This window comes from Glycine soja, chromosome 17 (genome assembly GCF_004193775.1).
Source record: "Glycine soja cultivar W05 chromosome 17, ASM419377v2, whole genome shotgun sequence".
Classification (NCBI taxonomy): domain Eukaryota; kingdom Viridiplantae; phylum Streptophyta; class Magnoliopsida; order Fabales; family Fabaceae; genus Glycine; species Glycine soja.
This window is the reverse complement of record NC_041018.1, coordinates 27,895,736-27,910,198: the sequence shown is the minus strand read 5'-3', so window position 1 is coordinate 27,910,198 and position 14,463 is coordinate 27,895,736. Positions and strand designations below refer to the sequence as shown.

At 31.2% G+C, this 14,463-nt stretch overlaps 1 protein-coding gene across 1 annotated transcript; it reads left to right on the top strand.

Annotated features, from left to right (window-relative positions):
- The first annotated feature begins 394 nt into the window (after positions 1 to 394).
- On the top strand, positions 395 to 12,512 carry LOC114393206 (amino acid permease 8-like). The gene is made up of 7 exons (XM_028354469.1): positions 395 to 554; positions 4,101 to 4,334; positions 4,440 to 4,533; positions 5,351 to 5,568; positions 10,021 to 10,157; positions 11,029 to 11,256; positions 12,021 to 12,512. Exons 1-7 carry the CDS (start codon positions 479 to 481, stop codon positions 12,441 to 12,443), a joined length of 1,410 nt encoding a protein of 469 aa, XP_028210270.1. The 5' UTR covers positions 395 to 478; the 3' UTR covers positions 12,444 to 12,512.
- Positions 12,513 to 14,463: the final 1,951 nt, after the last annotated feature.

Below are 14,463 nucleotides of genomic sequence, written 5' to 3'. Positions count from 1 at the left end.
AAGTTAAATTCTTAAATTTTATATTAAAACATTGATAGTATTTTTTTTACATTAATCTTATGCAATCGTAATTTGTCATATTATAAAATTAATTAAATTTTATAATAATTACTTGTAATTAGTTAACTATATATTTAATTATATTCAAAATATTTTAAATTAAAATCTTAATTTTCAAGAAATAACTATAGTATAATTTTAGTAGTCAAATTTTTTTTATATGTAGAAAATGCATAATTAAAAGATAAGAAAAAGCGTTTCATATTGATAAAGAAATGAAACTAAATTTAAAGGCAAAAGAATAAAAAATATTTTAAATATAAGCATAACAGTTCCCCCAGTATTTAATTTTTGTTTTGACTTTAACTTTTACTTTTTCTATATGTATGTGGGTATGGGTTTGCTTCTAGACTTATAAGTAGCAATACCATTAGTTGCAAATTAAAGAGTTTTTAAGAACATTTTGGAAAAGGAGGAGATGACAGAAGACAGTGTGTTAGTGATTGAAGGTGCGGATTCACTTCTGGATGATGATGGCAAACCCAGAAGAACAGGTTCGATCCGTTTCTTAATCCAAATCTTTTACTTGCAATTCCCTTTTTATGTGCAAATTTTAGTTTTAAATTAAAATGAGCATCATTTTGTGTTAGTTCTCTTGATCTCTTGCACTTTTTTTATACTCTCTCGAAATTATCTGCATGTGATTCTCTTTACTCCTTTGATAAATTGTTATTTGGCTTGAGAATCTCCTTTATTTAGTTTTAAAATAATAATATAAAAAAGTATCAATGTACATGGTGAAAATTAAGAAAGTCCGTTCATTTTGATTTGGTATTGATAAATTGGTTTAGAATATTGTAGGACATGTCCTGGTTTATGTCTTTAAATCCAGGTGTTTCCTTTCCTCTTGTCATGTTCTAGCCGGGTCCATCACTTTCTCAATGGAAATATATAATTGATGTTGTAAAGCACTTCATTTCATTTGTCGGTGGTCACATTTCATTTAAAAATATAGCATATATTTATAAAAGTAAAAGTCACCTACAAACTGGAAAAGAATTTTTATATTATTATTTAATCACTTATTTATATATATAATAAATGTTTTTTAATAAATATTTTAAATTTCTTATTAATGATCATTTTTTAATTTATTTATCATTTATAATATAATTATTTTTACGCTAACAGTGTGTTGAAATTTAACTTTATTTATAATTTGAAAATTTAAATTTTCTACTTATATTTTCCTATATACTAAGTTAAATTATTTTTATATTTTGAAAATATTAAATGTGTTACTTTATGTTCAATGCTTTCTTCACGAAATATTGAAAAGAACTGAAGAATATTGAAAGTATAACATTATTAATTGATTCTATATATACACATATTAAATAGTTTCATTTAATTAAGACATTTACAATAAATTTTTTCTCATAATGGAGTAATAGTAGTTTAAAAGTAGTAACGTTTTAGAGCCTTATAAATGACACAGTACCCTTAGTCAACACGATTCATTTAAGAGTCTTATTAATGAGACACTGATTCCCTTAACATTTGGATACATATATTTTTTGTTCGAACATCGGTATTGGTAAAAAAGTAATCTATCGGTTAGAGTGCTTGAACACACATAAGTAGGTATTACTTTTTTAACATATTTATTTCATATTTAAAAATTAATTAATATTTAAATTTTAAATTATTTGATTAAAAGATATAAATTCTTATCATTTTGTTAATCGTTATTCCTCTCTCTCTCTCTCTCTCTCTCTCTATATATATATATATATATATATATATATATATATTAAGTTTCAAAGGCAAAAAGAAGTAAAGTTCTACGTATCTGGACTGATTTCTGCACTAAATTAATACTCCTAGAAGCAAATATTGTACGTGCTCGATGAAAAGGGCCCCGGGAATTCAAGCTTGAAAGACAACATATTTACCTACTGTTGTGATAAATTATCCTATAAATTTTTATATTTTTCAACTACTCACAATAATAATTAGTACTACGAATAAGAATGGATGATAATCATATACTATTAAGAAAAATATTAACTAGAATACTTTTAAGTAATAATTCAGACCTAAATATAAGTAAAAAAAAAAATTAGAGCTAGATATAAAAAAAATATTAACTACTTTTATCTCATAATATTCTTATTATATTCTTCATTTAATAAAATTTTATTTATCGTCAATCATTTATTCATATTTTATAAACAGTATTATGAAGGGTATTTTAAGAAGATTTTTAAAATTAAATATTATTAATTGAATTCCTTAATAAATATGTCTGATAATTAAACTTTCTTAAAAAAAATAGGACATAATAAATTGATATCCAAAGATAAATATATTATTTTCCCTAATTTAGCATAAAAAAGAAAACGTGAATTTTTTTTATAAGTATATTATTGGTACATAGTGTTCATTGGTTAATTTTTATTCAAAAATTTGATTCATCATCATTAATAATTTTTTTAATTACTTTTTTCATCCACTACCTTTGAATCTAAAACTTTGCTTGATGAAACCCAGTTCAATACTACTCTGATACCAACAACCTTGATTAATTCAAAACTTCCCTTGTGGATAAGTAGTCACACAAAATTCTCAAAGTTCGAAATAAAGCTTGATTAAATTAAGGATGGCGTGACCTAGCCTTACTAGAGAGGCAGAGTAGAACGGTGAGTCATTTCAGGGCATGAGTACATTGAAGTCGCATAAATGATCCCATGAATCTGAGTACGTTCGTATGACAACCATATGATGCTGACATAACTTATTTCTTTTTTCTTTTTTACTTACTCTCGACTCAATTATAAATTTATAATTAAGTAATAGAAAACAAAAATTGTGTAGATTAAATACTAAGCAAATCTTTATTATTTCAATCTTATTTTAATGATATCATCCCAAAATAACCTATAATTAATATAATTAATTGAGATTTTATTTTCAACAATTTTTTTATTCTTGATATTAAATTTTAATGAATGACACTTTAAGAAAAAAAAATATTTTTTAAATCTTATTAGCATAATTAAATGATATTAACAAACTTTTTTCATTAGTTTTAAAAATAGTTAGTTTTACTTTGTTTATATTTGAGTCCAAAAGTGAGAATAATTTACAATGATGACACTCAAATTAGAACTTATAATTTAATGCATTATGATATATCCTTTTTCACTAAGTCAAACAAACTTAGTTGGTTATATGATGTTTTTTTATCAATATTTTTATACGAAGTAAATTCCATCAAATGCGATGAATAATCATTCTTGAAGACTATGAGTGCATACAAGATAAATATTTTCCAACACAATTTATTTTATACCTAAAAGTCAATCAGGATTAGAACCCTGAATCACTTGACTAAGGACTACAAGCCACTATTACTTATATTGACCGTTCTTGGTTTAATTTGTTAGTTTTTTTTAGTAGGAGAAATTCCATCCCTCCTTTCCCTTTTTTCTTAAATTACTAAGTCAACCTTATAACTCCTAGTTATATGATCTTCATTGACTAACTAAAACTTTTGAAATGGGACGTTTGAGGCTTCTCCATTTTACTGACTCAAGGTGATTAACCATTGCTAGTGGTTCCCCTGCTTTCCTTAGATAATTATATCAACAACTTGATTCCCTCACATATTGCTAATATGATTATCAAATAAATGAAGCAAATTAATTGTGTATTTGGAGAGCACGTATTGACTCTAAGTACATTTTATGTTTTCAATATTATATATGCATATTTGGAGACATGCGTATGCTAATAAAATCATGCATGTCTTGCTTATTCTTTCACAAGGAAATTATAAACTAGTATATGTATGCTTACTTGTAGACAAGGTTGTTGAGTATTATAGGGCTGTTCATTAAAAAAAAAAAAAAAAAAAAAAAAAAAAAAAAAAAAAACTGTACTGGTGTGGAACTGAATTGAATTGTTTTAAGTAAAAAAAAACTGAACTGCTTTAAGTAAAAAACTGATTTGAACTGTTCTTTAGTTCAATTTTCAAGCTCCTAAACTGAACAATTTGTATGTAGTGACTATGGTAAATTTGAATGACAAATAAGCAGGAACAGCATGGACAGCAAGTGCACACATAATAACGGCAGTGATTGGTGCTGGAGTTTTGTCTTTAGCCTGGGCTATGGCCCAATTGGGATGGATAATTGGCATATTTTCAATCCTGCTCTTTGCAATTGTCAACCTATATACTTCAAATCTTCTAGCTGATTGTTATAGATCACCAGATCCTGTCACCGGCAAGAGGAACCATTCTTACATGGAGGCTGTAAGAAGAAACTTAGGTATGTAATGTAATTAATTGCCAAATCTCATGTCATGTAATGGCAGTAATGCCACATATGACTTCGTGCCAAAGCTGAATTTCTAATCTAACTGTAATTTATTAGGTGGTAAAATGCACATGGTATGTGCATTCTTCCAGTACAGCAACCTTATTGGGCCAGCAATTGGGTACACAATAACTACAGCTATAAGTGTGGTGTAAGTTCTCTGTTTCTTTATGTTACTTTTGTGGTTTGTAGAATTAGGATGTTAGAAAACAGTAATTTTTTTAATCATGATTTTGGTATAAAGGCCGAAACCAGTGGCAAATCTTTATTTCATACAAGTGGATATTTTCCTTCCGGTATGATTTATTTCATACCAGAAAGTAGTAAATAAAGATTAATTTCAATATAGTTTATGTCTCTATAAATATTATGTACTCTGCCTCTGATGAAGAGGGTCCTATAATGTGTTGTTTCTTAGATCTCTAGCTGATAAAGGGAATCACCTAAGTAGAAATAGTAGTCAATAACTGATTTTCCAAATCTGCATTAGTAAAGCCTATAACAGCTGGAATGAGGAAGAATAGGAGAAATATTATTATGCCCTTACCAGGGGCACACCCTTTCAAATGTCACAAAATTTGACGATCAATTTTTTAATTAGTCATTGTTGGCTTTGCAAGAAACTGACTAAGCTACTAAAGTGCAAAGGTGACATCCTGGTGTGTGTAGTTGTTTGAAGTAAAGATAGTCATCATCCTGAAAGTTTGATTGCTAGAGTGCAAGACCGGTGTAAAGGTAAAATAGCTAAAGCTTACGTTATAAGCTCACCAATGAAAATAGTATGTTATTAGTATTTATAAAATAAAAAAGATCTCATGCATTGATAAAAAAAAGTCAAAGATATTAGTAAAAAGATCCAATATATTTAAAGTCAATTGTATCATTAAAGAATAACTTATTAAAAACTTACGGCATTTTTTGGTGACTTCAATTTTCATTATTCAAACTTGATTTATTGCATATTTCAGGACAATACGAAAAATCAATTGTTTCCACCAGAATGGAACTGCAGCTTCGTGCCGTTTTTCGACAAATCCATACATGATCGCTCTTGGAACTGTACAAATCGTTTTGTCTCAAATCCCCAATTTTCACAACCTGTCTTGGCTCTCAATCATAGCTGCGATCATGTCTTTTGGTTATGCATTGATTGGTGCTGGACTCTCTCTTGCTACAGTCATCCAAGGTTAATTCCCTCCTTCTTATTCACTTTTTTTGTTATCTATTTTGGTCTCATATATATTCCAGTTTTTTGTTTCGTTACCAACAACAATTACTAGTACTCCAAACTGTTGTGGAATGAAATTCAAAATATAACAGAAAAAGTTAACGCAATTAATTCAGTTAGAGTGTTAATTGGTTGTTAACACAGTGTGCATTGTAGAATAGTTTAGTATAAATACTGAACATGTATCAGTCTCAAAGTTAATGAAATTAGAAACTCTTTATCTTTAATACTTGTCTTCTCTCTCTCTATTGAGTGTATATTTTCTCTCCAACAAATTTGGTAATTAGAGCTCGTAAGTGTGGGACCTGTCAAAGTCACATAAGAGAAAGTGGTGGCAATGGTTGGGACTAGCAAAAGCATCCCTACCAACTTCCAAGATAGAAGGAACACCTAAATGAAGGTATTGTTCGATTTTCAAGATTTTTTTGAAGTTGTGACAAATGGGTATACGGTATCGAGTGAAGGTTCCAGTAAAGCCCAGAGAATAGCATACAAAGAATCATAGAAAAAAGATTGCAAGATCATGTTTCTACTACATCTAAGTGTTGATGATGCCCAATTTGAGAAGATCTCTATAGCAACCGCAACCAAGGAGGTTTGGGACATACTGTAGAAGTGTCACGCTGGTAGTGAGAAAGGCAAGAAAGTGTGACTTCAGGCTTTACAGAGGCAATATGAGATGCCAAAAATGGAGGATCTTGAGAAGGTAGCAGACTATTTTACAAGAGTCATAACTATGACAAATAAGATGAAAGCATATGGAAAAGAATATGATTGATGAAATGATTCTTGACAAGATCTTTTGTACAATGACTCCCAGATTCGATCACATAGTAGTGGCAATTGAGGAGTCAAAAGATGTAGAGCCCATGATGATTGAGGAGTTACATGGATCTCTTAAGGCTAATGAACTAAGACTAGATGAAATGAGTAATGAAAAAAGTGTTGATCAAGCATTATGGTCTCAAGCAACAAAGAAAGGGAGTGGTGATTAAAGAAAATGGAAGAAAGGAAAAGGAAAATTCAGCAAAGGGAGTTGGTCCTCTAATCAAGAACATTCAAAGGTTGATGGTGACAAACCTAAATCTTCGAATAGAAAAGGAGGGTTAGCAAAAGGCAAAAGAGGAAAGAAATTTTATAAAAGCAAAATTTAGTGCTTCAATTGTGAAAAATGGGGACACTTTGCTAATGACTGTTGGTATGGAAAAGGCAAGCAGAAAAGAACAAATGATAATGAAAGCACATGTGGTCCAAGAAGATTTAGACTCAGATATTGTTCTATTGATGGTAACCAACAATGATGATGTTGTGCAAAATGAGTCATGGTATCTTGATACAGGTTGCTTGAATCACATGACCAATCACAAGGAGTGGTTAACTGATCTTGATACATCCAGAAAGAGCAAGGTTTAATTTGTTGACGACAAAACCTTGAATGCTGATGGTGTTGGCAACATTGTAATCAAGAGAAGAGATGAAAAACCTACAATTGTGAAGAATGTGTTGTATGTACCTAGGATGAAGTGCAATATGATAAGCATTAGGCAACTAATTCAGAAAATATTCTCAGTCACCATGAAGTGAGATTTTCTTGAGTTGTTTGACTTCAGTAAGAGGTTGATTTTGAAAGCCTCACTCTCAAGGAATATAACCTTTCAAATCAACATCCATACTACTGAAGTTAAATGCTTAAAGGCTACTGAATTTAGGAGAAGTGTTAGCTTTGGCACTCAAGGTATGGTGTCATTTGAATTTCAAGAGCTTACACTAGCTTGGATCTAAAAAATTGGTTGTTGGAATTCCTTCAGTCATAATACGAGAGAAGGTGTGTGAGGTGTGTCTAATTGGTAAGCAATCAAGGAACTCTTTTAAATCAAGTTTTCCTATTAGAGCAACATGTTTATTGGATGTAGTGTACTTTGGTATATGTGGGTCATTTGAAATCCCTTCAATGGGAAGGAAACAAGTATTTCATTTCCTTTGTTTATGAGTTTAGTAGAATGATGTGGATATATTTGATCAAAGCTATGTATGAGGCTTTCGATACACTCAAAAATTTAGAGTTATAGTTGAGTGACAAAGTGGAAAGTCCATCAAAATATTAAGAACTGATAGAGGAGGAGAATACAACTCTAATGAGTTTGATGAATTCTACACGAGGAATGTAATTTTGCATGAGGTAACAACTCCCTACACACCATAACACAATGGTCTTGCAGGAAGAAGAAACAAAACAATGGTGAATATGGTAAGAAGTATGTTGAAAGAGAAGGCCTTACCACAATCATTGTGGGGGTAAAGCTATCTCAATAGTTGCCTATTTGTTGAACAAGTGCCCAACTAAGAAATTGAAGGAGAAAGTTCCTAAGGACATTTGGACAGGAAGGAAGCCAATTGTGAGTCATCTTAGAATATTTGGCTCACTTTTCTTCAAACATGGCCCTGGTCAAAGAAGAAGAAACTTGGAAGACAAGAATCAACCTATAAAGCACAAAGAAAGATTGGTTGTAAAGGGCTTTCTACAAAGGGCTAGTCTCGACCACTCAAAAGTATTTGCACCAATGGCAAGGGTTGAGACAATTAGATTGGTGGTAGTGCAAGAAGCTGGCCCCTTTTTCAACTTGATGTGAAGTTTGTATTCCTCAATGGACCTTTGAAGGAAGAGGTTTATGTCATTCAACCACCTGGATTTGAGATAAAAGGAAGAGAAGATATGGTGTACAAGCTTAAAAAGGCACTCTATGGGTTGAAGCAAGCCCCTAGAGCTTGGAATAAAAGGATTGATGCCTTTTTGGTTCAGCAATACTTTAGCAAGTGCTATATTGGGCATGGAGTATATGTAAGATTGCAAAATGGAGGATTGGATCAAGTAATAATATGCCTCTATGTTGATGATCTATTGGTTATTGGGAACAATCTTAAGGAGATTGATGATTTCAAATTTGACATGATGTTTGAATTTGAAATGATAGACTTGGGAAGACTCAGTTATTTCTTAGGTATAGAGTTTACAAATGCTTCAACCAGAACTATCTTGCACCAAAAGAAGTATGCATTAGAAATATTGAAAAGATTCAATATGACTAATTGCAACTTAGTTGTGACACCAATGGATGCAAATGCAAAACTCATGAAAGGAAATGATGATGAGAGTGTTAACAATACTCTATTCAAACAGATTGTGGGATCCTTGAGGTATTTGCGCAATAGAAGGCCTAGCATATTTTTCTTTTTGGCTTGTCTAGTCGATTTATGGATGATTTGAGAAGATCTCATTTATATGTTACAAAGAGGATAATGAGATATCTATAAGGAAATATGGGAGTATGGAGTACTCTTTCCAAACAAGGAGCAACAACTATGAAATTTCTTGTAGGATACTTTGACTCGGCTTGGAGAGGTGATAAGGTTGATAAGAAAAGTACATCTGGCTATATTTTCAAATTTCTGAGTGAACCAATCTCTTGGTGCTCAAAGAAACAACCTGCTATAGCTTTCTCAACATGTGAAACTAAATATGTTGCTGGATCATTTGCTACATGTCTAGCTCTTTGGTTGAAATCATTGTTGAAGAAGTTAATTATTGATTTGAAGAAACATATGTAGTTGATGGTTGACAATAAATCAGCCATTAATCTAGCTAAGAATTCGGTATCCCATGGTAGAAGCAAACATATTAAGACTCGATTCCATTTTCTAAGAGATCAAGTGAACAAAGGGAACTTTGAATTGATTTACTATCTAACAAAAGAGCAGCTTGCAAACATACTAACAAAGGCTTTGAAAGAAAGATCATTTTGAGAAACTGAGAAAGGAGATGCATGCAGTTTCTATTTAGTGTTTGAATTAAGGAGTATTGTGGAATGTAATTTGAAATATAACAAAAACAATTAATTCTATTAGAGTGTTAATTGGTTGTTAACACATAGTGTGCATTGTAGTTTGTTTAGTATAAATACTGAACATGTATTAGTCTCAACGTTAATGAGATTAGAAACTCTTTCTCCCTAATACTTGTCTTCTCTCTCTACTGTGTGTGTATATTTTCTCTCCAACACGAACTTCTTCTACTTAAGCTAAAACTTATATTCATGCACACTTAAACACATATAAGTTTAATATAAAAAGTACATTTTTTTTCTAAAAAAGATAGTATTGCTTTTAGAAAATAAAGTTTAAGATATTTATTTAATTGATTAATTAACACTTTGTCATATAAAATATTATTATTCAAATTTGGACTAGTGAGAAAGATACTAAAAGAAAATCATTTTTCTTTTTTTCTTTTTAGGATTCAAAATCATTCAATTGGCTGAACACTCTCTTGATTCTTCTTCTTTATATTAGGTTCTAAATAGATTATGCTTTATCTGTAATGGTTTATGAGGATTTATATATGGGTTGAAGCAGGGAAAGGAAAAAGTACATCTTTAATGGGCGGCAACAATATACAAAGTTCAGCAGATCATAACTTGTGGAACATGCTCATTGCATTAGGAAACATTGCACTTGCTAGTTGTTATTCTCAAATTGCCGTAGATATTCAGGTATGCATGCACAATAAATAAGGAAATTTGAATTTGTTGTCCACGAAATAATAGTATCATGTTTTCCAATTTCAATTATAGAACTACTTAACTTTTTCTCAAATCTCAATCTCCAAGTCATTTGATACAGAAGATGGTGTCTCTTGGTACAAATATAATCCAATTATTATATAATTATATTCACTCTTACACTTTATGGTCTTGCATGTATATGTTTATTTATTTCCTCTTAGCATTATCGAATGGCTAACAATAAAATGTGCATGAATAAAACAGTTTGCAGTTGGTTCAGGTGGTTGATACATTGGATATCAACTGCATTATATTACACTTTCTTCAAGAAAATGATACTCATGTTTAGAAGAGACAAAACAAAAAGAAATAAAATGATAGACAAAATACGAATAACATAACAATATATTTTTTTAGGTTAAACTAATCATTTCATTTCTATGATTGTCTTTATTTTATGTTTTAGTTCGTATATACGATTGTATAGTCTTAGTTCATAATAGTCTTCCATGGTTTCATTGTCATCTTTTTTGTAGCGGTTTCATTGTTAGAAAATGTTTTTTTATATTAGTAATGAGGACCAAAAATTAATTTTAATGCATGCATAGAACTAAAACTTACCATTTTCTCATACAAAGACTAAAACTTGTTGGTTGAGCAGGGTACATTATAAATTCTTTGATAATTGTCTTTAATTCCTATGAATCAAGGAAAATATAGATTAAAACTTAGAATGAGAACAATTGTAAGGACTTAATATATAGTTTAATTTGACTTCTAGAAACAATTATTTTTTTCTTCTTGCCATTGTTACACTTTAAATTATTTTGATTTTATATTGATCTGGCATGGAAAACAGGACACTTTGAGATCATCACCACCAGAAAATAAAGTGATGAAGAAGGCAAATATGATAGGTATATCCACAATGACGGTTTTCTTCCAGCTATGTGCATGCTCTGGCTATGCTGCATTTGGCTCAGAAACACCTGGCAACATCCTATTGAGCTCTGGCTTTAAAGAACCTTTTTGGCTAATTGACATAGCCAATGTCTTCATTGTGGTGCACCTGGTTGGAGCATATCAGGTTCAGACACATTGTCTTTCATCTTATGAGTTATGACATTCAAAACATTTTGTTGACAAAATTTATAGTACTTAGGGTGTAGGGTGTGTTTGAAAATCTATTTGATTGATCTTGTTAAATGGGAGTTTTATAATTAATTACCAACACATTAATATAAAAGCAATGTGATTGTTAGAATGGGTTGAACATATAGGTTTAGTTGGACAAAACTGGTATATAAAGTCTAAAGACTAAATATGTATAAAAAAGAAGGAAAGACTAATGACTAAATACAAATGTAATTTCTAGATTAAAATTTTGATTTTGTAGGCATTTCATAAACTTATAGGAAAATTGGATCCACTAATGACATGCTAGTATGACATTTTAATGAAGTTGTATAACTAATTTTAATAAGTTTCACGGTAAAACTTAGAAAAAAATTTAAAATTTTCTTGATAAATTTTACAATTAAGCTTAGAGGATTGTTAGAAACACACTTCTTCAAACACATTATTTTTAATTCATTAAAATTTATTTAAAACTACAAACACAAGAGAAAGAATCATTAAATATGATGACAGACCAACAAAATTTCTTCATTTTCAATCAATTTCTACTAATAAAAAAGTATGTTAGCAGTATGTTTCTAACATTTCTCATAGCCTTATAATATATAACTCTTGTGAAATAAATTTATTAAATTGTTGATCTTTTCCTTTTGTGAATTTCAATTACTTGTTCTAATAAGTTTACTGATCAAAAGAATGAATAAATTGTGGTAGGTTATTGTCCAACCTATTTTTGGTGCAGTTGAAACATGGGCTAGAGAAAGGTGGCCAAGCTCAAGTTTTATTAATAGGGAATACCCTTTGATCATCGGGAGAATGAAGTTCTGCCTTAGCTTCTTTAGGCTAGTTTGGAGGACCATATTTGTGGCAGTAGTGACTATTCTAGCCATGGCAATGCCTTTTTTCAATGAGATGCTTGCCCTTTTGGGGGCCATTGGGTTCTGGCCAATAACAGTATATTTTCCAGTGGAGATGTACATTGCAAGAAAGAAGATAAAGAAAGGAGCAATGAGATGGCTTGGACTTAAAACATTGAGCTTGGTTTTCATGTTACTATCACTGGCTATAGCAATTGCTGCCATTCATGGGATGAATCAAGCTCTTCGCAAGTACAAGCCCTTCAAGTATAAAGCGTAGCTAGTGAGTTGTGAGTGTAATGTGAAAACTTTCAAAGCATGCTCAATAATAAAAGGAGTTGAAAGAAAAGAAAAGAAAATCTATGGTTAAGTCCTATTTTAAAGTTAAAACTTGAAAATAAAACCTTTATAACTAACGGAAAAAAATTATTTAACAATTTACATTTTTCATTTTACCTTAAAAGGGATTATCTAGAAAAAGGAGTAGAAGGAGAGTGACATGAAAGCCAAAGAGAGGAGAGACAAAAGATCAGAAGTCATTTTTTTTTCATTCATCCAAGTTTATTATTTAAGGGTAAGTAGTCAAATTTGTATTTGAAAGTGTGATGTGATGATAAATTGGTCCCTAAAAGATGAAAAATATAAATTTAGTTCAAAATGTGAAAAAAATGCAACAAATCAATTATGTTATTAAATTTTTTAAACCATTTTTTCATTAAGTTGTAATGTTAAATTTGACAATAAACTATATTTTTTTACTAACTTGACATTAATTTGCAAAGTTTCGGGATCAATTTATCATTAAATTGTTTGTATGACTAATTCGTCACATTTTTTACACATCCAGGGACTAAATTTAAATTTTTCATCTTTCAGAGATCAATTTGTCAACGTCTTGGACTCTTAAGGATAAATTTGACTATTTACCCTTATTTAAAACTACTAGTATTTTAAATTGAGGATAACATGTAATAAATGTTTTTTTACATAATTAGAATGTATGATAAATAAATATTTTTTATTTTATAAAATATATTTTGGACTCACAATAAATAATTTAAATTGTGATATAATTTTATTTTTAATAATTGACACTTTAAATTTTTTATTGAAATTCATTTTAGACATTGAGATAAAAAAGATAGAATAAAAGAGATTTGTGATTTTTTTGTCTTGAGTCAAACATCACCCGTATCTCCAACTTTACCGAGTCATAAATTAATCTCATTTGTGGTGCATGATTATCATTGACTCAAGGAAATTTTACATATGAAGCGAATCTAACATGAGTCCTTATGCTAAATAAATTGTTTTCAAGTGAATGTTCTGAGCGACCTTACACCACCGTGACAATTCTCTGGTTAAGAGATTAGTGATTAAGAATATGAATATATAAATAAAGATAAGATATAGTAGTTTGAAATAGTTGAGAGAAAATTTAGAGGAGCACTAGTAGTCACCACATCAGTACTCAACAAGGGTGCAACGGCAGTGGACGACGGAACCATGATAGCACCAACTGAAATGGCTTGCACATTAACAGCAGCAGCAGGAGCGACCTCCTAACAAGGTACAGCAGGAGGAGGTGGAGGAGTAGCAGTAACAGTAACAACAACATTGGTAGCAGGAGCCTTGATGGCCACTGGAGCTTGAGGCATATCTTGCACACATGAACGATGACCTACATCGGGCGTTAACCCTACAGCTTGCCTCACAACACGGAGGCTCAAAGGGGCCTTCAACTTTTTACGGCAAGATGGCCTAACACACCATCATCTTGTTTCCTCTTTGCCATAACATAGAACGGGGTACCAGGGATGACCTCTACAACAACAACAACACGACCAACCTTACCAGCAAATTGACCCCCTTCTCCAACAACAGAAGCAGTAGTAGATGGTGGCACAACACCACCAGCAAGTCCATCCTGATTTGCAAGTGGCCTCCAAGAGAAGTCACCCATAATACCTGCAAAATGAGCAACAACAATACAAGCAAGTGTTAGTTTCGACCGACACTGACCTCAAACACAAAAGAGGACAATGATAGGCAATTTACTATTCAAGGAAGCTAGGGGATCACTTGCCAAGGGAAGAGACAGAATGGCCTGCGTGTCCAGTGCGGCCGGCAGCTACTCCAAAATATCTTTGTTAAGCCTCTCCACAAGGGTCAACAAATCCTCGTCCAAAGACTTAAACCTGGTGGGGTCAAACTACCAATAGAACGGGAAGCGGGGCTCCCCGTCCATGTTAAACATCAGCTGTAAACCATCATCCACGACATCAGCAGCCAAGATCTTA